This window comes from Pristis pectinata, chromosome 3 (genome assembly GCF_009764475.1).
Source record: "Pristis pectinata isolate sPriPec2 chromosome 3, sPriPec2.1.pri, whole genome shotgun sequence".
NCBI lineage: Eukaryota > Metazoa > Chordata > Chondrichthyes > Rhinopristiformes > Pristidae > Pristis > Pristis pectinata.
The window spans coordinates 111,160,985-111,187,188 of NC_067407.1; the positions used below are offsets into that span (position 1 = coordinate 111,160,985).

The 26,204-nt window shown below is 37.8% G+C and overlaps 1 protein-coding gene across 2 annotated transcripts in view; it reads left to right on the forward strand.

The window, feature by feature from the left end:
• Window positions 1-23,492, forward strand: part of tgfb2 (transforming growth factor, beta 2) — a 69,207-nt gene extending 45,715 nt beyond the window's left edge. For both annotated transcript variants that reach the window (XM_052012317.1, XM_052012318.1), the window contains exons 3-7: window positions 9,426-9,558; window positions 9,693-9,803; window positions 12,968-13,142; window positions 18,154-18,307; window positions 19,564-23,492. In XM_052012317.1, the coding sequence (XP_051868277.1) occupies window positions 9,426-9,558; window positions 9,693-9,803; window positions 12,968-13,142; window positions 18,154-18,307; window positions 19,564-19,722 (732 nt within the window). In that variant the 3' untranslated portion in view covers window positions 19,723-23,492. The remainder of the gene's footprint in view (window positions 1-9,425; window positions 9,559-9,692; window positions 9,804-12,967; window positions 13,143-18,153; window positions 18,308-19,563) is intronic.
• Window positions 23,493-26,204: the final 2,712 nt, after the last annotated feature.

Sequence of the window (26,204 nt, forward strand, 5' to 3'; positions counted from 1 at the left end):
TCTTCTAATTAGTGTGCTGGTCTTTTTATTGGAGCTGTTCCTGAGAATCTATTGACTTTAATGGAAAGCACGGCACAGGCAGTGTGTTAATACCAACCATCAAGCCTTTCTAACACTGTAATAGCACTTTCCTGTTCCCATATTCTATCATTGCCAAAAGTAATAGTTATAGAGGCCAATAATAACATTTTTGCAGTTAGTAAATGTAAAAACATGTGACCTTTAAATACAAAAATGAATACTTAAAGGAAAAATATTAAACATAGTGGTAATGAATTAAGATAATAATTTGTGGTGTCTTTCTTCATCTCTAAATACCTGCATTTCTATTCTGTACACAGTGATTCAATACAGTATTTTTCCTTTGTATTTATTTAAAGCTACATCTTAAAATCCCTTATTTAATCCATTTGTTGCAAATGAGTGAAATCCGCTATATCGTCCCTAATTGGCGCATGCCCCTATGTTTTAAAAATTGTTTTTATTTAAATTGCTTTACCTTCTCTTTGCTCCCATTTTCAGCTTTTCATTTGTTCCTTCCTCCAGACTGAAGCAGTACTGCACCTTAACACAATCTGAAAGATAAATTTGCAGTGTGTAAAACTGAGAAGCATTTGTGGTGATTATTTTCTCCACATTCAAGGAGGCTGCTAATATAGATATTCACATGTGGTGTATCCTCAGTTTTGGGTGATCTAGTTTATTTAATTGTTTGAATTTTTCCATTTAGAGCTAGTAAGGGCAGTCACATTTGCTCTGGATTATTCTGATGTCACTTGTGATGCAAAGTCTTTGGGCAATTGTCAGGATCCTGAGGATATACATCCTCTTCACCTTTTCTACAGAGAACCAAGGAATTTTTGCAGGGTTTCAGTCTGAATTGACATCAGTTCCTCCACCCCCCAAGATCCTTGACCCACTGAGTTCCTCCAGCCAATTGTTTGTTATACTATTTGAACCTTGCCTTTATCCTGAGGGGCAGTTACTTTCTCTCAATTCATGTTCTCAAAGTGCCTTTCAAGGCTTTTTCATAAAGAGAAAGGTCGTACTGGATTTAACCCAGTATTTGAACTTGCCACTCTCGATGTCCATGTGCACTAAACTGATGTGGATATGGAAGACCAAGCTCTCCTTCCACATCCAACAAAGCACTGAAGGCCATGAACAGCAACTGATCTCCAGGTGGCAGATCCTAGGCTGTCCTACCCTAAGGCCCTATGGGCTTTTGACAGCTTGCATCTGTTAAAGGTCTTTGAATTTTTAATAATCATGGATATTTAAAAATAGTTCAAATAGGAAAATAGTTAAAAAAGTAGATGTAATTAAAACACCTATCCATGTACCTGTCCAACTGTCTTTTAAAAGTTGTTAGGCAGGTACAATATCAACTTTTAAAAGACAGTTGGACAGGTACTGTACATGGATTGGAAAGGTTTAGAAGCTTATGGGTCAAACACTGGCAAATGGGACTAGCTTGGATGGACAACTTGGTCGGCATGGACCAGTTAGGCCAAAGGGCCTGTTTCCGAGCTGTATGGCTCTCTGACAAAGTCCTAGAAATTAATTTAAGACATTAATATTGAGTTAAATAAAGCAAAATAAATAAACCACTTACCTTTTCACTGAGGTATGGCAGTGCCAGGAAAATGAATGGAATCACACTCCATACACTAGCCATGGCTGGAGTAAAGCTGAGGTAAAGTAAATCAGAGCCCTGCTGCTGGTCTCAGTGGTGGGTTCAGTGGTGAAATGAGAGGTCTGATATGCTGGCAGCTGACCTCCAGCTTATTTCTGACTTCTACATTTCAATGTGCAGGGGTGTCAAGCTGTCCAGCGAGGAGGAGATAACCTAAGGTTCTCAGTGGAACCACTAGCTAGAGGTGAGCAGGATATAGGCCAAAGTCAAACTTGCAATCCAAACACCTGTGTCTCAGAGATAAACCAAAGGTTGTTTTTACAAGTACAGTCCCAAAATATTGATGCCAGTCCATTGTTCCCTTGTCCCCTGAAGGCAGAATATTTTCTAGATCAGAGAACAATTTCAACAATAGGAAGTACAATATTTATAGGAAAAATAGATTAGAGAGCTCCAACCTATCACAATGCCAGCATCATTATCTTATTCCTTCCAAGAACTTCCAGATTTTGGAAAACTGTAAGATATTTATTTTTTCTATTTGTTTTCCTCTCTTCATGGGATTTCTGAACAAAACTATTTTAAAAATAGAGGGGAACATTTAAAAAAAAATATTTAACCATGTGCATATGTGTAGACTTGCCCATTTTGTTTAACTGGAACAGACTGTGGGAGAGGAAATGGAAAATAGAAAAATGACTGGAAGAAAAGCTGGAACCAGAAAAGAATTCTGCACTTCCCTTAAAATTGTTGCTTTAGTCGTCAGCTGCATGTACAAATTCTATTTGCCATTCTTGAATAAGAAAATGAACCTTGGTTTCTTGGACTGCTGCTGCTGCAGACACTGTCTGCCTACCAGATGTTTTTCCTAATTTCCAAAAAGAAATGCCGAATCAGTTGTTAGTTGGATATTTCATTATTTAACTTGTACTTTAAGTGTGCTTCAATATAGTTCTCCATCTTGTCATGTGAAGAAAAGGAGAGTACAGAGTCAACATAGAGAGAAAGGGTGTAAGAGTTGTGTGTGTGTGTGTGTGTGTGTGTGTGTGTGTGTGTGTGTGTGTGTGTGTGTGTGTGTGTGTGTGTGTGTGTGTGTGTGTGTGTGTGTGTGTGTATAAGAGGTAAAAATGAAAAAGCTTAAAATAGAAGGTTTTTTCTTCCTGGTCAACTGAAGATAGCTCTGGGTGGTGAAACATTTAGAACGGGGATAAGCGAGGCAGGCGTTGGGAGGTACTGGTAACATAAATCTTGCTACACCAGCACTTACAGTGTTTACCGATATATAGCAAATGCCATGCTTGCTGAAATAGAAACCAGGCTTACACTGTAGTCACATTTTTCTTCTATTGAGAGATCTTGTGCACTGAATTAACTCTTTCATTGGTGATTTTTTTTCTTTGTCCATCCACTTTATGGGTCCTGAATAGTCTTTCTGAGCTTAAAGATTTACACCAGCTTAAAAAAGGTCCAAGTCATTCCAGGTTCTAACTAAGGAATTTTGAACTGAACTGTTTTCCACAGATTCTGCCTGACCTGCTGAGTGATTCCACCATTTTCTGTTTTTATTCAGATTTCCAGCATCTGCAGTGCAGTGGTGTTTTAGAGGGTGTTTTACATTGGCACATGAATATGCAAATGAAGGCATAAGGATCATGTGCAGGCAGAAGAGTTTTAGTTTAATTTGGCATCGTGTTCGGCACAGGCATCATGGGCTGAAGGGCCTGTTCCTATGCTGTACTGTTCCAGGTTCTATATTTTATGCTGTTTATTTTTTTTGATTTTTCATTCCTAGTGCTGGTGGTTACACAAGGTGGGCTATGCCATTGATGGCTCATTGAAAATATTGGAATGACACTGACTTTCAGTTTGCTCATATATTAAGGAGAAATTAAATCCAGAAGAATTTAAGGTTCTTTCGGGTGTCGGGGTTTATGATTGCAATCAGAGATTTCTTTCTAACTCAACTATTTAGTCAACCCAAATCTGAATTATTTTGATAGTGCCAAGTAATATTAGGGTTTAGCCAAAAGTACTCAGTTGTAACCAGCTTTGATGCAATAAGTGTTTTAAGCCACTACACATTTATCTATATACTGTATCACAGAAGTGGGGAGAGGTTACAGCATTGGGCCAAACATGCTGCAAGAGCAAGCTACCCATGATAACTATGGAGGTGTTTAAGATCATGAGGGGTATAGATAGGGTGAACGCACATAGTCTTTTTCCCAGGGAAGAGGAACAAAAAACTAAAGGGCATAGGCTTAAGGTGAGAGGTGAAAGATTTAAAAGGGAACTGAGGAACAACTTCTTCACACAGAGGGAGGTGCCTAGCTGGAATGAGCTCCTAGCAAAAGTGGTTGAGACAGGTACAATAACAACATTTAAAAAACATTTGGATAAGTCATGGATAGGCGGGGTATAGAGGGATATTGGCCAAATGTGGGCAAATGGGACAACTTGGTGGGCACCATGGTTGGCTTGGACGAGTTGGGCAGAAGGGCCTGTTTGTATGGTGTATTACTCTGACTCTAACTCTAACTCGGGTTGATTTGTTTCCTGACCAAAATGGTGAGACCCTGCTTAGCAATAGGGCCTTACATCATGGAAGGCCTTCACAGGGATAGGTCAGAACAAGCTACAGCCCACAAAATACCAGAACAAGAATATTAACAGTTGTTTAAGCTGCTCCTTCAGGAATATTCAGAAACATTCAAAAGCCATTAACAAAATCAACAAAATAATTTAATACATAATATTATATATTTAGTATTCAAATTTACTATCTAATAAAGTTATACTATTTGAAACACTTTTAACCAATTAATAACTTAAGTATTCACTTATTTCAATAAAATGTAAATGGAATAATGTGTTCCGAGTTGCTTCAAAATAATCTGCCTCCATTCAAATGAATGATCTCTGTTCTAACCTGTTGATGGTTCTGTGGGCAGATTTCCCGATGAAGAACAACTAATAAGTTTGGGACTTCAGTGATTTCACAGGACTTCCAAACTTACTGGTACCTACAAAACTGCTGTTATTTCCCCCAAATTCCAGTCCATTATGCTGGTCCTGTACCCATTGGTAGGACTCTGGGATGACTTTATTTGACTTACCAAGTGCAGGAGGCTATGATTGTACTTAAGAACATAGAACACTACAGCACAGTACAGGCTCTTCAGCCCACAATGTTGTGCTGATATTTTATCCTGATCTAAGCTCTATCTAACCCTTCCCTCCCACATCACCCCCCTATTTTTCTATCATTCATATGTCTATCTAAGAGTTTCTTAAATGTCCCTAATGTATCTGCCCCTACAACCTCTGCCAACAGTGCATTCCATGCACCCACCACTCTCTGTGTAAAAAACTTACCCCTGACATCCCCCTTATACCTTCCTCCAATCACCTTAAAATTATGTCTGCTCATGTTAGCCATTGTCGCACTGGGAAAAAGTCTCTGACTGTCCACTCGATCTATGCCTCTTATCATCTTGTACACCTCCATCAAGTCACCTCTCATCCTCCTTCTCTCCAAAGAGAAAAGCCCTAGTTCACTCAACCTATCCTCATAAGACATCCACATCTATCCACTTGTGTGGCACTCCTTTAATGACATTTGATCGACATTGAATTCAACTCTGAGGTCATCATCCACATCAGCCTTCAAATAGAATCATGTAACATGTCCTTTGGCCCACCATGTCCATGCCAATCTTTGTATTTATCCGTACTGGTTCCATTATCCCACATTTGATCCATAGCTTTCACTGCCTTGGCAATTGAAGTGCATGTTTAGATGCTTCTTAATTGTTGTGAGGGTACCTGTCTCTGCCAATTCCTCAGGTAGTCCATTCCAATCTCCAGCCACCCTCTTGAGTGAAAAAAATCCACCTCAGATCCCTTGTAAATCTCCTACCTCTTGCTTTAGACACCCCACACCGAGGGAAAATGACAATGGCTTTTACTATCTACCACCCTCATAACTTTATATACCACCATCACATCACCCCTCAGCCTTTTCCACTCCAAGGAAAACAAACCCAGCCTAACCAAACTCTCCTTATAACTGAAATATTCCAATCCAAGTAACATACTAGTGACTCTTCTCTGTACCCTATCCAGTACAATCACATCCTCCCAGTAGTCTGGTGACGAGAACTGGTAATGATATTGGTATTGGTTTCTTATTGTCACTTGTACTGAGGTACAGTGAAAAACTTGTCTTGCATACCATTCGTACAGATTGATTCATTACACAGTGCATTGAGGTAGTACAGGGTAAAAACAATAACAGAATACAGAGTAAAGTGTCATGGCTACAGGGAAGTGCATTGCAGGTAGACAATAAGGTGCAAGGCCAAACTAGGTAGATTGTGAGATTAAGAATCCATTTTATCGTACCAGGGAACCGTTCAATAGTCTTATAACAGCAGGATAGAAGCTGTCCTTGGGCCTTTTAAACAACCAGTGATGAGATTTTCCTTCCTCTGGGCCTTTTGCATCTTTTATTTCCAGTAATCTTTAATAAACAGTGTGTTGTTTATTAACTTCACACAGTGCTCCAGGTGTGGCCTAACCAATGTTCTACAAACTAGTAACATGATGTCCCAACTCTTATATTCTATGCCACAGCTGATGAAAGCTAACATCCTATATGCCTCCTTCATCACCCTATCTACCTGTGCTTCCACTTTCAGGGATCGTAGGACTTGTACCCCTAGGTCCCTCTGTACGTCAACACTCCCTAGGGCCCTGCTATATACTGTATATATCCAACCCTTATTTGGCCTTCCAAAATACATCAGTTTGCATTTGGCAGGATTAAATTCCATCCGCCATTGCTCTGCTCAATCTTCCAGCTGATCTATATCATGTTACAGCCTAAGACAATCCTCCTCACAATCTACAACACCAAACATTGTCATGTCATTCACAACCTATTAATCATACCTTCTACATCAATATATAACTTGTTAATGTATAATCACAGACATTAAGGATGCCACCACTGATCCTCACGGTACACAATTTGCTTTGTTTTATCACCACTGAATAAATTTAAGCAGGCAGATTTGATTTTTCTGCTCACAATCAGCATGGGTGATACAGTCTGACCCTTTTACTGACCATCTCACATCCTTCTTCAATTCCCTCTTCCTCTTTCTTTCTCATAGCTACAACTTTACTTCATACTCACATCTGCTTTCCTGCCTGCATCCAATTACTTCCCACTCTTGAGGCTTGCCAAGCCTGAAAACTGTTTATTCACAACACTACCTTCTCCAAAGTCTTGTCAATGTTTTCTCAAAATCTAAATGCTAGGAGGTACCAGAAGGCACCACCGCTGAAGTGTGATGGACTGGAGATTCACACTAACTGAAGCATCATGGTACAGCTGGGCAAACAGCCAGAAACTGAATGAACTGGCAAAGTCAAAACACATGTTGTCGGGTGACCCTATCTCTATCTACATCCCTACCCCTTTTACCTTGTAACACACAGGTGGAATTTCCACTTGGTGCAAGCTTTGCCAGAAATTCCCTGAAATAGCAGAGATAAGATGCAGCCAGTTCTTCATTGGGTTCTGCTCCTATCCCATTGAAGTGGACTAGAAGACAAGAGCCCTTAGAGAATTTTGTTGCTCAAACTCATGAAGAAATACAGTTCTAACACTGATATGTGTAATAGCTCTCAGGACCTCACACACATAATTAACAATTAGCTTTGAAATAATTAACTGTAGTTCACTATACACTAATGCAGTTTGTACCATGGAAAGTTCCTACTTAATGTCAAAAGGGAAACCTAGTAATAACCTTGCATGGAAACCATGAATTATTAATAATTTTCTCTATAATATGCAAAGCAAGAATCCTACCATCTAATGTAATTCTGTGCCCTTAATTATGGAACAATTGACATTACTCTTCCTACCATGTGAATAAGAAGTATTCCAACTGGGATTATTTTATTTTCTCCTGAAAGGTTAAAATCCATAACCTAGAAATTGTACTATTTTTTCCTTAGGTAAAAGATCATTTTGTATAAATAACTATAGTTGATAATGATAAATGTTTGCATCATTATATGAAGTATCATTTCTATATTTTAAAATATTTTCTGTAAATGTCAAACAAAAAGAAGAATTTACCACACTGTGTGGGCTCTCAGACAAGCAGTATCTGTAGAGAGCAGAATCACAGTCAGCCCAGCACAAAATCAACATATCCGATCAAGTTCAGGTTAATACTGGCCTGCTGAATACTTGAAATTTGGTAGCTGGACTCTACCTAATTGCTCAAACATTCTACAGGAAAGGAAAGGCCACAGTTAAGAGATCCATAAAAAGAATCCTAGAGCAAGTGAGCTATCTGTTATCAGCAACAGTGAGCTTTTCCTCCTGTGTGGAGAGTCCTTCAAGTTATGTATGAACCACTTGCACTGTAATCAAAATAGAGAGAATGACAGAGGAATGTATTACTGTCAATATTGTTTTATAAATGTATTCCTTACTTGTATATTTACAGTCAAATTGCAAATGGTAAACAGTAGAAACTTAAAGATTTTGTTAAAATCCTATTCATCTAAAATACCATCCTGCGCGATAGCATTACTACAATTCTTATTATGCACAATTTTAATAGAGAAATGTATACAAAAGTCCTATTCATAACTGGTTTCTCTGTAAAGTAAATTTTGTGTGTGCCTTCCAAAGGTTTTCATAACAAGTCTCTCCTATGATGTTGCAACATCTTGATGGGTCTTCCAAATGTATTCATTATTTGGTATAGTGAAGCCTACAGGGATATAAATATCATCCGTAAAAATCAGACACATGTCACCACTCAGACCATGGTAGTTCAGTCTGTAGGGGTGATTTTGAGCTTCTTTTGCATGCCACATTAATTCTCAATCCCACTCCCATTCTGATCTGTCTGTGTGCAGCCTCCTCCACTGCTATAGTGAGGCCCAAGATCGACTGGTTTCTCTTTTCACAGATGCCGCTTGACTGGCTGAGTTCTTCCAGCATTTCTGTTTTTGTTTCAGAGTCCAGCAGCTTCAATTTTTCTCTATTTTCCAAACCATGTTACAACCCAGTTTGGAGATGGATAGTAGAAGGAGCTGTACTGAATGATCTTTATATATGACCTGCATCAGTTCGCCTTGAGCATTTATTGAACAATTCTAGTAAACAGGAGGGAATATATAAGGCCATAGCTGTATGATACTTTTAAACTCTGGCTGAGTACAGAAGTCATTTAGAATCTCTTCATTCATACCTGGCAAAAGGGATGAAGCAGTTCATTTCAGTCCACAGCACAACATATAAAAGTATAAAGCATCCTGAGGAAAGTGGACCACTTTAATAAGAGAATAAATAAATCCATCAAGATCAGATCCACTCAGATTAATTTTTGTCCTTCAAATTATAAAGGCAAAATGTAGAAGTAAGTGGAGGACAGAAGATCAGTTCAGCTAGACTGTGACTGATCTGTACCTCAGGTCTGTTCACCTATCTTTTCCCCATACCCTCAATCATACCTAAAAAAAATCGCAAATATAGTCCTTCATGTTCACGTTCCATTCACAGCTGTGTGATAGTGATAATTCCAGAATTCTATTGCGCATTTTATTATAACTATACTTTGTATAACATTGCAATTATTGGTTGAGAATCGCACTCCTTCACTGGCCTATGTTCCTATCTGTGAGGTTGGCTGAAGACAGATCATTCTTATTCATAGAAAGTGATCAGATTAACTTACTTTGCATTTTTTATTCTCAGATTCTAAAGCATAAGGACATATCATCTCCGAGCCATCGGTATATTGACAGTAAAGTTGTACGAACGAGAACTGAAGGAGAATGGCTGTCGTTTGACGTTACAGAGACAGTAAATGAATGGTTACTCCATCGAGGTAAAGCTTTGTGATTTCTATCTCTATTTAAACATTAATATTCTCTAAAATGATATTTTTAAAGAATATTTTGGTTCTGTAATATTTGTGTGGTGATGTAAATTAAGTAGTTTAATATTTTGTTTTTTTTGTAGAGAGAAACAGTGGATTTAAAATAAGCCTACATTGCCCATGTTGCACATTTGTGCCTTCAAGTAACTATATTATACCAAATAAGAGTGAAGAGCTGGAAGTTCGATTTGCAGGTAAATAATATAAAAGAAGTGCTTATAACATTTCTGCCCATCAAGGCCCATGCCACCTCATTATGCCCTGAATAGCTTTGGTTTCAACTCAGCTTCTGTGCATAAGCCATGTGTTTGTTGGTCCACTGTCTTTTGTCTCAGTTTTTTGTCATTTATCTTCCTATTGTACTACTGAAGTTAATTAAAATTGCAATATAACAAAATCCAATAGCGTTGCTGTATTTTATTATAAATTTATTTTGAAACAACATGGGTGAAAAATATCAATGATGTGTATTGGGAGACATTGGCATAATAGATTATTCAATAGTGCTTGGACTGAGACCAGAAGACAAACATGTGTTTATTTAGTTTGAATCTAACTTGCAATGAAGGACCAGAGGCAGTAGCAGAAAATCCAGATCATAAAAATTCTCTCTTGGGTACCACTTGTAACTGAAATGAGCTACCTCCATGCTGTGAGATGTTCATAAACCTTGTCCTTTATTGGCATTCATTAAAATACTTTGAATTTCTTATAGAAAAAGCAACATGTATGAATAATGACTTCAAAATGTTCCTTATCACATACTGATCGGGCAGAATGAGTCCACAGAGGGAACTCTCTTGATATCAAAATAATCTTGACTTTTACATACATTTTAAAAACAGATCATTTGCACAGCTTAGAATTTTTATAAAGTTCCCCAAATATTGGTTTTGTAACTGTTTTGGGATGAGGACATACATTCTCCAATGTCAGCAGCTATAACTTCTTAAAAAAGAAATGGATAATTACTTTAAAAATGTTTTTTGGTTTTGTGACTGTGAGATCAAAGGTTTATGTTAATGGAAATATTTTTCTGATTGGTTAATTTATTACTATTCCAACAAAGTTTGTTCCTTTGATAAATAGTAATTGTTTAACTCTTCATGGCATAACTATTCCAATAAAGCCAAACTAATGAATCAGCTATACCATTTAATAATAATGAGAAAGTGGTAACAAAAGAGGCCCAGTGCCAAAACAATATCTGTATATGAGTGCTTTGGTATTCTTATATTTAAGAGGACCCAATATCATAATTTAAGACACTAAAAGTTACTTGTTTGATACCTAAATTACAGCTAAAACAATGTTTAGAAGCTTATGTTAGTTCTTTATTAAATCTCCATTTTATTAAGCTAAACTCTCCATATCATTGCTGGGACCAACATTGGAATTCAGGACTTTGAGCAGCTGTAACTGCATTTAGTACACCACCTCAGTAAAGTACATTATAGTTGCTGGAAAAATGGATCTTGCTACTGGAAACAGTAAGCATTCCAGAGATTCCTTAAGTTAACAGACCTTGGTTAGGTCATATTTATGGAATTTCACAGTAATGTTACATTGGATCTTTAAGTTCTAACAATTAACCAAAGTATTTTAGTTACCAGTGTGATACCAAAATCCAGCTAAAAACCTGAGTACTCTGAGCTGTGGCATTTCAGTGTCTTTCATTAGTGTAATCAACTTGTGAAGTTAGAACTGAAGCAGTGGGAACCTTAATACAGCACCAAAGGAGAGCTAAAAACCTAGAGATAAATTAGCTCTGGTTTACTTTTGTTTCAGGAGTTGCTATGGCACTCCCTTTGAGAATTTTGAGTACAGCTTGTGTTACCTCATAAATGGTGCATTTTACCTATTTTAAGTTTGGGGTGATGAATTTTCTTAAAAGAAACACTTGTACCCAGGGACTGATTTTCTTGGCTGACCTCTGCTCAAGAAAATGGCAATTTGTGGCATGGTTGGTATAGGTACATCCCTTCAACAACACTGCTTACCAGGAATTGGTGGTAGAAACAGGATGTTGATAGAAAATGTCCTGCTGGCTCTGGGGGATTTCTGTTGGTGAATAGCTACTAAAAGGATCTCTAGGCCTGAAAACCAAATTGATACTACAATTAAAGGTAGGCACTTACCTTTTGTCCATCTCTTTACTTGTTGTCTGGTCCCTCAGATTAATTAATTAATCTGAGTGGTTTCAAGTTCTTTGTCAGCCTCTTAGGGTGCCAGTGAAAACGGAGCCTCTGGGATGCAAGCACAGGTTATTGAGTGGCTTGAGCTATTTTTCTCACTCATTGTTACGTACACGCTGAACCTGCAGCTATTGTTGGTGTCAATATCCATTGTTGCAGGAATCAAGTGTGAAATAAAAGCATAAGAAACATACACAGGAGAGGACCGTACAGCCCCCTGAACAGACTCCCCACTCCAATAACATCAAGGCCGATCCTGTGCATCAAGTCAGAATAACATAACAAATATATCCTTTGAACCATGGTCTTTTTTAATTTGGTTTCAATTCAAAACAAAACAAATAATAGCAAATTATCACCAGTGGAAAATCTACAGCTCCCAAAGGAGTATGTGTCTGGCTGTTGTAGACTTGGTCTGGGATAAATGCTGAGCTTAAAGGGATATTTCAAAGCACTGAAACTAAAAGCACAGAGTGGTATGAACCATACAGACTAAAAAGCTGATTGATTTAATCCTTGGGAGGCTAACATTGACCTCTGTAAGTCTAGCTTGTAAGGGTGGTGGTGGATGGATTGATGGGGAACATCATTCTGGAACAACTAGCCATCTCATTCGGAGATGTGACAGCTAGTATTGCTCCTGTATAGTTCATAAAAGCTTTTCCACAGATTAAAAAGCACCTTACTTCTGTATTGACCTGCCTAGACAGAGCTGAGATCTCACTTTCCCTCCTACTTACAGCAGAACATTTATCTTATTTGCTCAGTATTTAAAGTAGGCAAGTAGATGGTATTCTGTGCAACAAAGGAACCCTCTGGACCAGACGTGACAGTACTATCAGACTGCATTGTATCAACATAGAAGAAGGCCTAATTGTACAAATGGGGCAATCCTCATTTATCTCCAAAGCCTTTCGTCTCTCTCCATCTGCTTTACTGAAACCAATCAGAATGTACTCAGTGTCAAAGGCAAGCTCAATGTCTGTAGAATGCAGTCAATAAAACACTGATTTCTGTAACAGTTAATTTCTACCCAAGGCCCAGGTGAAATATTTTCAAGTAAGTGGGATACTTTGAAAGACATTTTTAAAGGTCTTTTAGAAATATGCTTAAATGAACAATTTGCATTGCAGTCTTCTCTAACTTGAGCTGTTGTTTTAAAGGAATTTCCGATAACTATCCAGGAGATTATTCTGGTATTGATAAGGGAAAAAAAAGTAAAGACCATATTGGGAAAACAGCACATCTCCTCCTCATGCTATTACCAACCTACAGACTTGAGTCACAGCAATCTAGCCGGCGGAAGAAGCGTGCACTGGATGCCACATTTTGTTTTAGGTAATATGGACACACTCTGCACTCTGTCCTATGTGTCTTCACAAGCACAAATATGTTTTGAGGTTTAAACCATTTATACATGTAAAAGACTGATACAGCATTATCCTCTCAATCTTATCTGATTAGTTGCTAAAATTTCTATGCCTTCACGCTAGCTTTCTTCCAAAGATATAGGGGAGTATTTTGCATTTGTGAATATTATGTAAACATGAGGAAGAGTTGTCCTCTTTGCCACAAGGTACAAACTCTGTTCTTTAGTCACCGATGCCATGCTTTTTACTATCCTTACCTCCCTGACCCCGCGAATCACCTTTCTCCACTTCATCCATTGAACCAGACTCACACCTTTTCCCTTTCCCTATTCTGGTGATCTGATTGATCTCAAACCTATATTTGCTTTAGCACAACTATAACCCTATTATAATGCCACCTGCTTCTATTCTTATGTCAGAAACAGACCTTTTCCACCTTACGTTGACTTCCCTCAATGCTTTTCAGGCTGTTCTCCCATTCTCTGAAACTTTAATCTTTAGAAAACTTCAGCTGCTTGTGTTCTATCCCTCATGGCAATGGGATAATATTTCAGCCTGCCTCGTGGATTGGCTAATCAACAGAAAATGGAATCAGAATAAATGAATCATTTTGAGTCAAGTTTGAATGCATAAAGCATAAGCAATGCTACGGCCTCAATATATTTACTATCTATATTAATGACTTCAATGAAAATATTGAGTGCATTGTGGACAATACCATGATAAGAAGGAAAGAAAATTGTGAGGAGAATCCACAGAGTCTGCAAGGGGATGTAGACAGAGAGTGGGGAAAACTTTAGCATGTGGAGTATTATGTGGGAAAATGTGAAATTCTCCAGTTTGGTAGGAAGAGTGGTAAAGTAGAAACATTATTTTAATGCAAGGAGGTTGCAGAATGTTGGGGTACAAGGATATGGGTGCCCTCAGACATGAACACTTGCAGGTACAACAAGTAATTAGTAAGTAATTGGAATGTTGGGCTTTATTGTGAAGTGTAAAAGCAGGGAAGTCTTGCTACAACTGTACAAGGCACAGGCAAGATCACACCTGAAGTACTGTTTATAGTTTTAACCTCCAGACTTCTGGCATGATATGGAGACACGAGATGCTGGAATCTGGAGCAACACACACAAAATACTGGAGGAACTCAGTAGGTCAGGCAGCATCTATGGAGGGAAATAGGGAGTTGAAGTTTCAGGACTGATGAAGGGTCTCAACCCGAAACATTGACTGTTTATTTCCCTCCATAGATGCTGCCTGACCTGCTGAGTTCCTCCAGCGCTTTGTGTGTGTTGGCATGATATACTCACATTGGAGACAGTTTAGAGAAAGTATTCTCAATTGATTCCCAGGATGAAGGGATTGTCTAATGAGGAAAGATTGAGCAGTTCAAGCTTATGTTCATTGCAGCTTAGAAGGTTGAAAAGTGATCTTATTGAAACATGTAAGTTTATGAGGAGGTTTGACAAAGTAAATGCAGAGAGAATGTTTCCCCTTGGGGGAGATGTGGGGGTGTATTATCTAGAACTTATAGAACATAGAACAATATAGCACAGTACAGGTCCTTCGGCCCACAATGTTGTGCCAGCATTTTATCCTGATCTAAGATCTATCTAACCCTTCCCTCCCACATAACCCTCTATTTCTCTATCATTCATGTGGCTGTCTAAGAGTCTCTTAAATGTCCCTAATGTATCTGCCTCCACAACCTCTGCTGGCAGTGCGTTCCATGCACCCACCACTCTCTGTGTAAAAAAACTTACCCCTGACATCCCCTTATATCTTCCTCCAATCACCTTAAAATTATGCCCCCTTGTGTTAGCTATTGTCACCCTGGGAAAAAGTCTCTGACAGGCTTGAGGGCATAGTTTCAGGATAAGGGGACACCCACTTAAGGGGGTCGCAGTGGGTCAAAAATACATGGAATTTGTTACAACAGAGAATTGTGGAGACAGTCATTGAATGTATATTGAAGGTTGAGACAGAGTTGTGAACTATTTGGGAGTCAAAGGTTATGGAGAACAGGCAGGATAGTGAAACCGTAGCCATATCAGATCAGCAATGATCTTATTTAATGGCAGAGCAGCCCAAGAGGCTATATGGCCTACTCCTGCTCTTATTTCTTATTTCTCATGTTCTTATTCCATACTGTCCTCCTCAACCATTACTTGTATCCTCATTAATAAAGTTGAAGGTCACCTTTCAAAGGAACGTTGGAACAGCAATTAGACATTGATCCTTTGAATCTGTTTCACCACTCACTGATCTCATGTTGATCTGTGACCTGTTTTAGGCCTGTATACTTTAATAGTTTGGGACAACAAATAACGATCAACAGATTTCAAATCAGAAATTGACCCCACATCAATTGCCATTTGTGAAAGAGAGCTTCAAGCACCTACAATACATTGAGTGCTCCAGTTTTATAAATCTTTTTGTGGTTGCCCCCTCCTTCCTCTCTAACCTTCTCCAGAGCTTCTGCATTGGCTTTCACCTGGAACTCCATTATTCTGCCTTAAAGCTATAGTTTATTCCCCCTTTCATTTCATGTCCCTATTCACAGGTTTTGTGAAAGCTGTATATAACTTAATATTGATCAGCACTTACTGTAAAGCATTTCACATTCCCGTAATTCCTCATTATTTTTCTAATCTATTTACTTTTGCTTGATTTAATGTTTATCCCGTGTTGCTCAGTGTGTTTCTTTTGTTGCTGGTTTGTGACACCCGTACCATATCATAGCTTCTGGCCTTCAGTGAAAAAGAAAATTATCCCTCTTATCCTAATCTTCATTATCTTTATTCTTTTATAACTGTAACCGCTTCAATCAAATCTGTCTGCAGTCTTCTCCATTCTAGAGAATATACACTGATCATAATTGTTCCAGGCCTTCTCAGTAATTTATACTGTTTATTCAGAGTGTGGAATCTGGTGAAAGCTCCACTGATATAATGGCCTCGATGTTAATCCCCCCATAATGAACAGGTGGTCAGAGGGTTTAAGGCCTGAAAAAGGAAGATTGTGTCAGTTTATGTTTTTAAGGAGGCAGATTTTGACCTGGGTTATGATACCATCTTGGCAAGGGCTCCAGAGGTCTCTTAATTTGGCCTCCTCTCATTGTTTTTTCAGTCAATAAATTTGGGTACCAAAGGAATAACTAGGGTCTATTATTAAGTTTGGTAGGACCCATATGTTATTGTTTTTACCCTGTATTACCTCAATGCACTGTGTAATGAATTGATCTGTAACAACAGTGTGCAAGACAAGTTTTTCACAGTACCTTGGTACAAGTGACAATAATAAACCAATACCAATACCAATGTGCCAAAACTTATAGGGTTTTCTCCTTGTTACTCTGGACTTTCTACTCTTCCAGTTAAATATAGTGTTTATATTGTGTACTAAGTAAAGACCACAAATCTGCATGGAATATTCCATTTGTAGGCATCCATTTTTGTATGCAGGTTAAATTCCCCTCAATATAAATGCCAAATTCCATCTTATCCCATTTTTATGACCTATTTCTCCTTTCTCAATTTCATCTACCTAGGGTTGTTGAGTAGGAGCTGGGTTAGTAGCAGTTTGTGGTCGGTGGTGGGTTTGGTAGTCTGGCAATGGGTTCATTGTCCAGGGATGGGGTCAGTAACCAAGAGGGTGGGAGTTGGTGGTCCAGGGATGGGTCCAGGAGTGGAATAATGGATGGGGTCGGAGCATTGGGTTGGGTCAGTGGTTTAGGTTGGAAGGGTAGTCAGAAGATATGACTGGAAGTCAGGCATGTGGAGTTGATGGTTGGTGATGGTGTCAAAGTTCAGGTAGTTGGGTCGGTGGTCTGGCAGAGGAGTGTCAGATTTAGAGGATAAGTTGGGTTCAATTAGATGGCAGATTGGTGGATGGGTGTAGAGTCAGGTAAAGTGTATGAGCTTTGGGAGTTCAGGTTCTGTAACCATCGTATTGTGGGGTCCTGAGGGAGTGTAGGGTGAGTGAATCACTGAGAGGAGGTTTGCTGGAGTCGGGTTCCTGGTGCCAGCCTGGGACCAACTTGGGGAGGTTCCCTGTAGGTCACTTTGAAGCTAGTTCACAGGTGCTGTGAATGCATGTTTCAGCACTCACAGCCTGCAGATAGAGCAGGATACATCAGGCCATAAAGGTTCAGAACAAAAATCACAGACTTCATCATGCAGGTATCCTTCCATGATTTTCAATTACTTTTTATTTTTCAAACAGACTAAATTATGTAACACATTAAAGCATGATGTTATGTGTCCAATTTCTAGGTAGTTATGTCGACATTTGAGTCCGTGTATGATCTGCCCGGACTCTCTGAATGCGAGTGCACTAAACAAACAAAGTGTTACTTTTAATACTAGATTTGGTAAACTTTTGAACTTCAATTGCACTCTTGATTGAACTGATGGAAATCAGCTTCCTGAATGTGGTAACTGTTGCAAACATGGGAGCCAAGTTGCACCCAGCAATGTCACACTAAAGTAATCAAGATGGGTCCTAGCGCACACCTTGTACCGGAATGGTACCATCTCCTTTCACTTGTACTCTGTTAATACAAAACACAAATTTGATTGCCTTTTCTTAATTGTAGCCAAGCATTGGGTTGATAGTTTTATAAAAATTCCCACAGCTGATGAAGATTATCCATTGAGTCTAAATAGATATAAGTTAAAATATTTATTTTTAAACTATTTTTATTTTATATTTAATTCTGATTAACTGAGAGCACCTCTCTGAAGTGGTTTAACAAGCAACTCAGTGTTATCAGTTGCTGGCAGATTGAGATGGGCAATAAATGCCAGCCTTCTTGATCACACCCACATCCCAAGTGAAAAATATATGCTGCTTTAGCCATATTCTTGCATGCTAGAAATTCCAGGAGTTATCAGGAAAATAGAATAGAAATTAAAAAGAAGAGAGCAAAAATGTACATATTTCTGACATTTAAATGAGAATTTATGTTCATTGAACAGGAATTTACAGGACAATTGCTGTTTACGCCCACTGTACATTGACTTCCGAAGAGATCTAGGGTGGAAATGGATTCATGAACCCAAGGGCTACAATGCCAACTTCTGTGCTGGGGCCTGCCCCTACTTGTGGAGCTCAGATACTCAACACAGTCAGGTAAGTACCATCTGTGACTGCATGGTCATATTAACACCATTACATTGAAAAGCTTGAATGTTCTGCTCTTTTACAATACTGTTAATTGCACATAGCAAGTAGTTTGATCTACTTATTGTGCTGGAAAACAGCCATATGTTATTACTTTGTATTCTCTATACTTTCTCAATGAAAAGATGAAATGTTGGACAATTACTCAATAAAAGTATACAAATAATGATCAAGTAGTGCAAATGCACCTGCCAATATTTGCACATCATCTGGTGAAAGAAGAAAAAGTTATGGTCTGAGCCATCTTTGGCTAATTTTTATAAAGTTTCCAGAATTGGCAACTCTTTTACGGCTATGAATGGTATCATTTTTCATTCACACATTACTCCATTAATTTAATTACTCTGGACTCAAAATATCTGGTGAGAAAATACAATAAATAGGAACACTGATTTATTTGACAACCCACAGCACAATATACTTAATTAACTGACTATAACTGACCACATCTCACCTCATCAGACCCACATGAAGTCTGATGAGGTGAGATGTGGGAGCTGCAGTCTTTGATGAATGGACTCACGGTTCATAATGTCATCCCCAGAAGTCCACCTGACCAGTTTTTATAAAACCATTTTGAAGCTAATAAGCAAGAATTCTGGGCAATTAAGCTTTATCCCATGATTGTTCATTGGTGGTTAGAGTGGTAGCCGTCAAATCTTTAGTGTCACCAATGTCTTGCAAGTCACTGTGAGCACATTGAAGTCCTGAATAATAGAGCATTTAAGTGTAGTCAGTCCATTATGCAAAGTTATTTTTAATGTTTAAAAAATATGTAGCAAGAGATGTATCAGGGCTTTGCTTAGTCCCTGGGAGACAGCCAAAATATTTACAGATGCCAATAAGTGGCAAACTGTTGTAATGGCAACATTTCACACATTGCCATCAAATTATATTAAATACTTCCACTGCCACCTGGATCCATTAATAGGGCTGAATGCCATCTTTTCACGGTAAAACGTTCCTGCAATGTTGCTTTATTAAATTACAAAGTACAAAACAATTCTCTTTTGCCTATTCAATGGAGCAATGTTCAACAACAGCACCTTTTTCCCAGTATGGCAGTATTTGTTTAAGACATTTCTCAAGTGACCATTTACTCTTTCAGTCATATATAAACTTCCTACCAGAATGACCACAAGCCATATGACTGTTTTTTTCTGAAAGATTACTTGGCAGACTAAAGGATGTTTTCTTTATTTCAGATACTTGGCCTGTACAACAATATAAACCCTGAAGCTTCCGCCTCCCCTTGCTGTGTTTCTCAAGACCTGGAGCCGCTCACTATCCTCTATTTCATTGGCAAAAATCCCAAAATTGAACACCTTTCAAATATGATTGTTAAGTCTTGCAAATGCAGCTAAGAACGAATATGTCCCTTGAAAATCCCAGGTTCATCAGTGTTAAACAAAAGAACAATACATGGTACTAGTTTGAACTATTCGGAAACTTTTTCTTGTTTAACTACCAACAGAAACAAAAGGAACAAAATATGTACATTGAAGGCTTTATTTCTATCCTTCACCTACTATTTTAGTGTGATAGATGAGACACAGAACCTTTAATTTTTTTTAAAATAAAACACTGGAAGAATTGTAAGTGTTAATATGTGAAATAAAAGGAGTCCCACTTAGTGGAAATGCTGTACAGGTCCCGTGCCTTACTTGATCTCTTGTGTATTGTTATGCAGTTGGCATCCTATATACTCCTTTCTAAGGGCACAAGTATAATCAAATGTAATGCTGATCTGTTCATCGAGGGAATATGTTATTGGGTCAATATGGCAGAAAATGGCAAGACAATTTGAAATCAAAATGAATGGTCAAATATCATATTGGCTTGGAATGCTGGCAGTAAAAATCAGAGTGATAGGAGAAAGAAGTAATATCAGGTAGAACACTTAGTATCCAAATGTTAAGATACTTAGAGGAGAAGTGTCTTCACAGTAAAGAATTTCTGGCTAAAGAAAGATTTGAATAATTTGGTGAGAAAGCTCAGAGTCAGGGTTAATATTTCAAAATAAGAGTTCAGCTAATGTCTTTCCTTTCCCCCCTCTGCATTCGTTTCAACATCTGTAAACATGTTAACCTCAAAAATGTAGTGGTGCAGAGTCTTACGCAATAGGTGTGCTGTTTGGGTAATTAGCTGCAGCGATCAGCATGGTTGATAGAGAATGCTCCTAATTTTCCAACAATTAAAGTCAATGGCCAGAACATCAGGGGTGGCAGAGATTGGACTCATTAAATAATCGCAAGTCTATTTTTATATACTACTTTGCTGATATAATTCCACAGTGCGCCAGTTCTGGCAAATCTGTCTTTGTGTTTACAGATTTTCGTGCAAAATTGTGATGCTCCTGTTCCAGTGCAGGTCAGACGTGCAGAGGTCAGCATTCACAATCTGTGGGACTTGTAATATTATGGCCTCTATTTTTAATATCTGAAAAACTGGCTAAGCATTAACTCAGGTGCACTGATCTTTCTACCATCTCTTCAGTCTGCCCTCCTGTTGAGCAAGACTGCACAGCAGGAGCAGATTCCTCCAAATCCAGGGCAAATGTATTTGCAAAAACAAATGCAGAAATTAAAGTATATGGGGCTTATTTTCAATGCGCTTTCAGGTTCTTGGGCTTCTGTACTTGGACTTTATCTTTAAAAGCAGTTAAGGAAATGCCCCTTGCTCCCACATATCAAACCGAAAGTGTGCTAAGTAACATTCTCCTTTCTCCAAATTGATCATCAACCTATATACTAAATTTCAACTCTAACTCTGCTATAATTTCTTGTTTTAAATCTGTTAGTGTGATGCTTTATTGTTGCCAGTTACTAATGAGTGAACAATTAGCAAACACAAAACTGAAATGTGTACAGTATTGTTAAAAATAAAGAAAATAGAACAACAATATGAAAGTGACGCTTCTGTTTACACCAAGGTTTTATCTGCAAGGATAGTCTAGCCATTATAACACTTTTCTGACCAGGCACCCATTCTGTTTTAGGCTGGAAACAGGTCAATAGTATTAATTCTAGGATTGTGCCTTTTTAATCATAAGTTATATTAGGGATGCTATAAGATGCTGCAACACAGAATAAGAGAATATGGGTTTGTATCTGCAGTTCTTCAAGTGGTGTTATTCTCATTTTAAGTGGAGACCAATTATTTTTCCACAGAAGAAAAATCATTAGGGTTCATTGATCCATTATATCCCATGTCTTATCGTCATTAATAGAGTTCCTTCATGTGCCTTATGAACACTGGGATGAGTCCGCTTTCCAAGAGAGCTTCATTTCTTTCTTTCATTGTATGACCTCAGAAGGTGGAACAATAGTGCTGAATCCTTTGACGTTACTATGCTGGTGGATGAGCCATGAAACATGTCTGTTCAGGCTACAGCTGAAAGGAGGCGAATCTCAGATCTCCCCTGCCCATCATATTAAAATGTTGCTTCCTGATCAGAAGCTCCGTGTTTTAATTCTGCTCTGCAAAGTGGTACATTCTTAACTAGTATTTCTGAATTTTCTGTGGCTGCTGGATAATGTCTCCTCAGCAGAATGCTATTTAAATCCTAATCAAGAAACATTATAATGACTGGCAGAGTATCTATGAGATGCCTAACTCAAAATAATGGCTTAGAATGGGTTATTGCGGACAAATTCATGGGACAGCAATCAGTGCTTTAGGAAAGTAGCAAAGAAGTGGATCAATTTTTCAAAAATCCAATGGAGGCAAAATGGGATTCCTTCTATACAGTATGATAACTACCAAGAGAGAGGTATCTTTCTACATTGCCTCAGTAATATCCCTGGTCGGTAACTAGGGTACAGCACTGAAGGTGCAGCTGGAAAACAGCATGTATCATCTATATGGTAGCATCTCTCAGCTGAGAAGGACAGCAGGACTATTCAAGTGCTAGGTATTACTTAGTTGGAGGAGTTATAAAAAGTCAGTTTTATCATAATGTAGGCCTTTTTTTCACTTCCAATGTATTTTAATTGTGAAAACCTATTTTAAATATTAATTTCAAAAGTCTTCCATTATTATACCATGGGAATATCCCACTGTTGTGACTATTTCCATTTATATCGTAAGTGCAAACTAAATATAAGGTCACTAGAAAAATATGCAAGAAACTCCATGCTAAACTTTCACAAGTTAACTCATGGAAATAACAGTGACCTTTGACAGCTTCCTTAAGATATACAGTGGAAAATACGCTGATGTAGTTGTATAAATAAAATAAATATCCAGATTCCCCTCATTACTTCTTATGACTCACTGATGTGGATAGGGCATTCATTTAAACCATTTAAAAATCCTTGTGCCTGTGATGCTCATCATACTAGATGATAAAACCATGTTAACTATTTTATAATACTGCCTATTCATTTTAGATCTTTTCCCATATGATTTACATTGTTCATTGAGATATAAAGAATAAATCATTTTAAAGGGTCAGTGCCTTCAAAAAAAAGTAGTTGGCAACATGTCTTTTATTTGGCAAGTGTGAAGACTCATGCATCATCTTCATTATTGTAGTATTGCCTGCAATGATACATTTTGGCCAGATTTACATCTATGAGGTAATTGTGTCATGTGTTTCAGACAAATGAAAAAATTGTTTGCCAAATACCTTTTTCATGAAGACAGTGGGCTTAACTTAGTTCTCATCTAACACTTTTTATACAGCAGTTGAAATTCACAAAATATGCATTGTGGATAAATACATGGAAATAGCTTCTGACATGTTTAAGCACTTTTGTCAGGGATAACTTATCTTTAACTCTCTGGGTGTCATTCATTGTGGATGGTATGAGGGTCTCTATATGAATGGCATAATTTGTCTTTTAGCTCTAATAGAAGGAGATGGGATGCCAGAATGTCAAACTATACTTGACTGCGCTGGACGCAGCCAAATGTTGAATGCTTTTTTTAAAAAAAGACCTATCTCTGTATTTTGCTCAATATTTCTTTCTGCTGCTTTTTTTTGCCCCATTAGGATGAAGTTTCTTTTCCTCAGGATTGCACTGATACTATTATAAAGCTTTCTCTTGTAATGCTGAAGTCTCTGAATCTATTGTTTTTTTAAATTGTATACTTATTTCTTGATCCTTAGTAAATGTTGGACATTTTATGATCTTACCACTTGGGTGGGAGGGTGGGTGCTTTTTCCTTGTTTTATCTTACAAACGTACATTTTGGTCGAACATACATATTTGTTGGCTAATTACTATGTATTTTAACACATGGTATGTCTGTGAAGCCTGCAAATCTTGTGGTGCTCTAGTGGTTAAATAAATTATTTCAGTTTTACTTTTTTGGCAGTCCTTGACTTATTGTAGAAAGTATTTTACAGATGTACAGCAGCCTAGGATCCAAAATGTTCTTACTCAGATTACTGGGGAGATCATAATCCAGATATCTGTTGGCTGAAAACTGGGTTAAAATACACAATTAAAATCCATTTTACCACTGCTCTCAAAGACTGTTATTGTTGGAAAAGGCTAAATTAACAAATGGTCTGTATTTTAGTTAAATATTTTTAAGCAGAATATAACATCATCATTTAAGTGAATTATCCTCTGATTTGCATTAAATGGTTTGAATGGCTAGTTACCATTGACAGCAGACATTTTAAAGAGAAATCGGGAAGATCTTTCGCAAATTTTTGCAGTATCTGTGGGAAGTCCTCAGAATATCCAAGAAACAACAGTTAATATATATTTTAAAATGAGGCAAACATACAAACCTTCGTGACTTTTCAATTGCTGGTGCTTGCCAGTCTAATTATATTTCTTTTGATTAAAGCCTGACTAGTCTGAGAAATGGTTCAAATTTTTCACTGCAGTACAATTGACAGATGGGTATGTAACAGGTGGCAACTAGCAAGATAATAACGCCAAGATAAGAAAGACGAGTAAGTGACAGATGTGCGAATGTTGATGGTGACCAAATTAAGAATGTGATCTCAATCATGTACAATTGAAATAAACAGTGTTTTTTGTTTCCATTTTTAATACGCCACAAAATGAATGTATTCTGTTGGGAGAACTAATCCAAATGCTTGAGATATGGGCTCTGAGAAACAAGTCAGACATTGGCCTGATTATGTACTTGTGCCAATTTGGAAATATTTATCACCTCATTCTATTATAATAAAGCAGCTGTTTAAGTGGCAATTGTTTCAAAACCTGTCAAATTTTTAAATGGATGGTGGGAATCAGGGTGCAGAAATGTTTGAATAGGCAAAATAAATTATGTTGGTTAGGCAGAGTAAAATTAAGGTTAAAATTAATACTGGATCAAAGAAAAATATGAAATAGAAAGAAAAGACTGAAGATGCTAAACCTTTGCCTTGATTAGGGAACCATGCTCAACTCGAGTGCAGACACAAGAGATTGTAGATGCTGGGATCTGGAGCAAAAGAACAATCTGCTGATCATGAGTCCTGATGCAGCGTCTAAATCCAAGATGTCGACTATCCCTTGGCTTTCACAGATACCACTTGACCTGCTAAATTACTCCAGCAGTTTGTTTTTAACTTGAGTTTACCTGGCTTTGTTGGAAAGTACAGAAGCCATAAATCTTTGATCCTTCAAATATTACATGACAGTTATCTGCCTTATGTCCACCTTTGCCTGGATGTTCTCCAGATCCTGAGCGGAATAATTATTATTGGGGAGAATATGGATGGTACTGAACACTGTAAATTTGGTGGTAAACAACCCCACTTCTAACTTTGATGGAATGCTATTGATAGATCAACCAATAACAGTAAGGCTAAAGAATCAAGCCTGAAGAACTCTTGCAGCGATATTTGGACTACAAATATCACCCTTTATAGCACTATGTTGGTGTTGTTAGTATTTATTATCTGACCTCAGTTATGTCAGGGTTTTTTGACACCTTCTTATGTTAAATTCTGCTTTGATGTTGGGTGCTGCAAATGTCACTTCTCCTTTGACAATCAGTTCTTGTGCCCATGTTTACTTGAAAATGATAAGAACTGGAGCTGAGTGTTTTTAGTAGAACTGAAATGTGCATTAGTAAGTATCACTTGATGAAAATATTGATGATTCCAACTGAAGCTTGAAAAAATGAAAATATCCTATTCCTCCCACACACTTACCTACATAGGTGCATACGGAACACAATTTGTCAATCTCAATGCATGAAATGGTTATTTTTATGTTATGATTTGGGAAGGGGACCAATTAGATAGCTGACTGAAATAGATCAGTCGGTTTTTGGCTCTGATCTTGCAGTGCAAAAATTGTACCTCTCTGCAACATCATTCTAAAACAAAACATTAACATAAGAGGCAGAAGGCCATATATTTCACTACATCTCAGTCCTAAATGGTCAACCCTTATCCTGATACCATGTCCTTCAAATTTATGAGGGGAGGGTTCCTCAAACAAACGTAGATCTCTTGAACGTCCTGAGAGATCCTCATCACTGTTATTCTGACCGTGCTCTGATGTTGGACTCCTCATGTAGCCTTGCATCACAGCATCAATTTCCTGCAGTTTCCCAGCAGTTACACTGGGAAGATCTGTCCAATCAACCAATGCTATGTGTAATCTTCATTTGAATGGAGAGGAACAGCTCCAAGAGTGGTAGGTGATTTATATTATTTTTAATTAATTAACATGTATTTAATAGCTACTCTAAATGTACTTAATTGTTTTAATGAATTGTTGCAGTTTTTTTTAAGTTCTTAATGTATAATTTCTTAATTTTTTTACCAGTGTATTTTATTTTTATTCTAAATGTCTGGAGTGGACCATGTGATGTGCACCATGTTTCGTGACTCTCCAGCAATTCAGCATCCACTCTGTCAATCCCT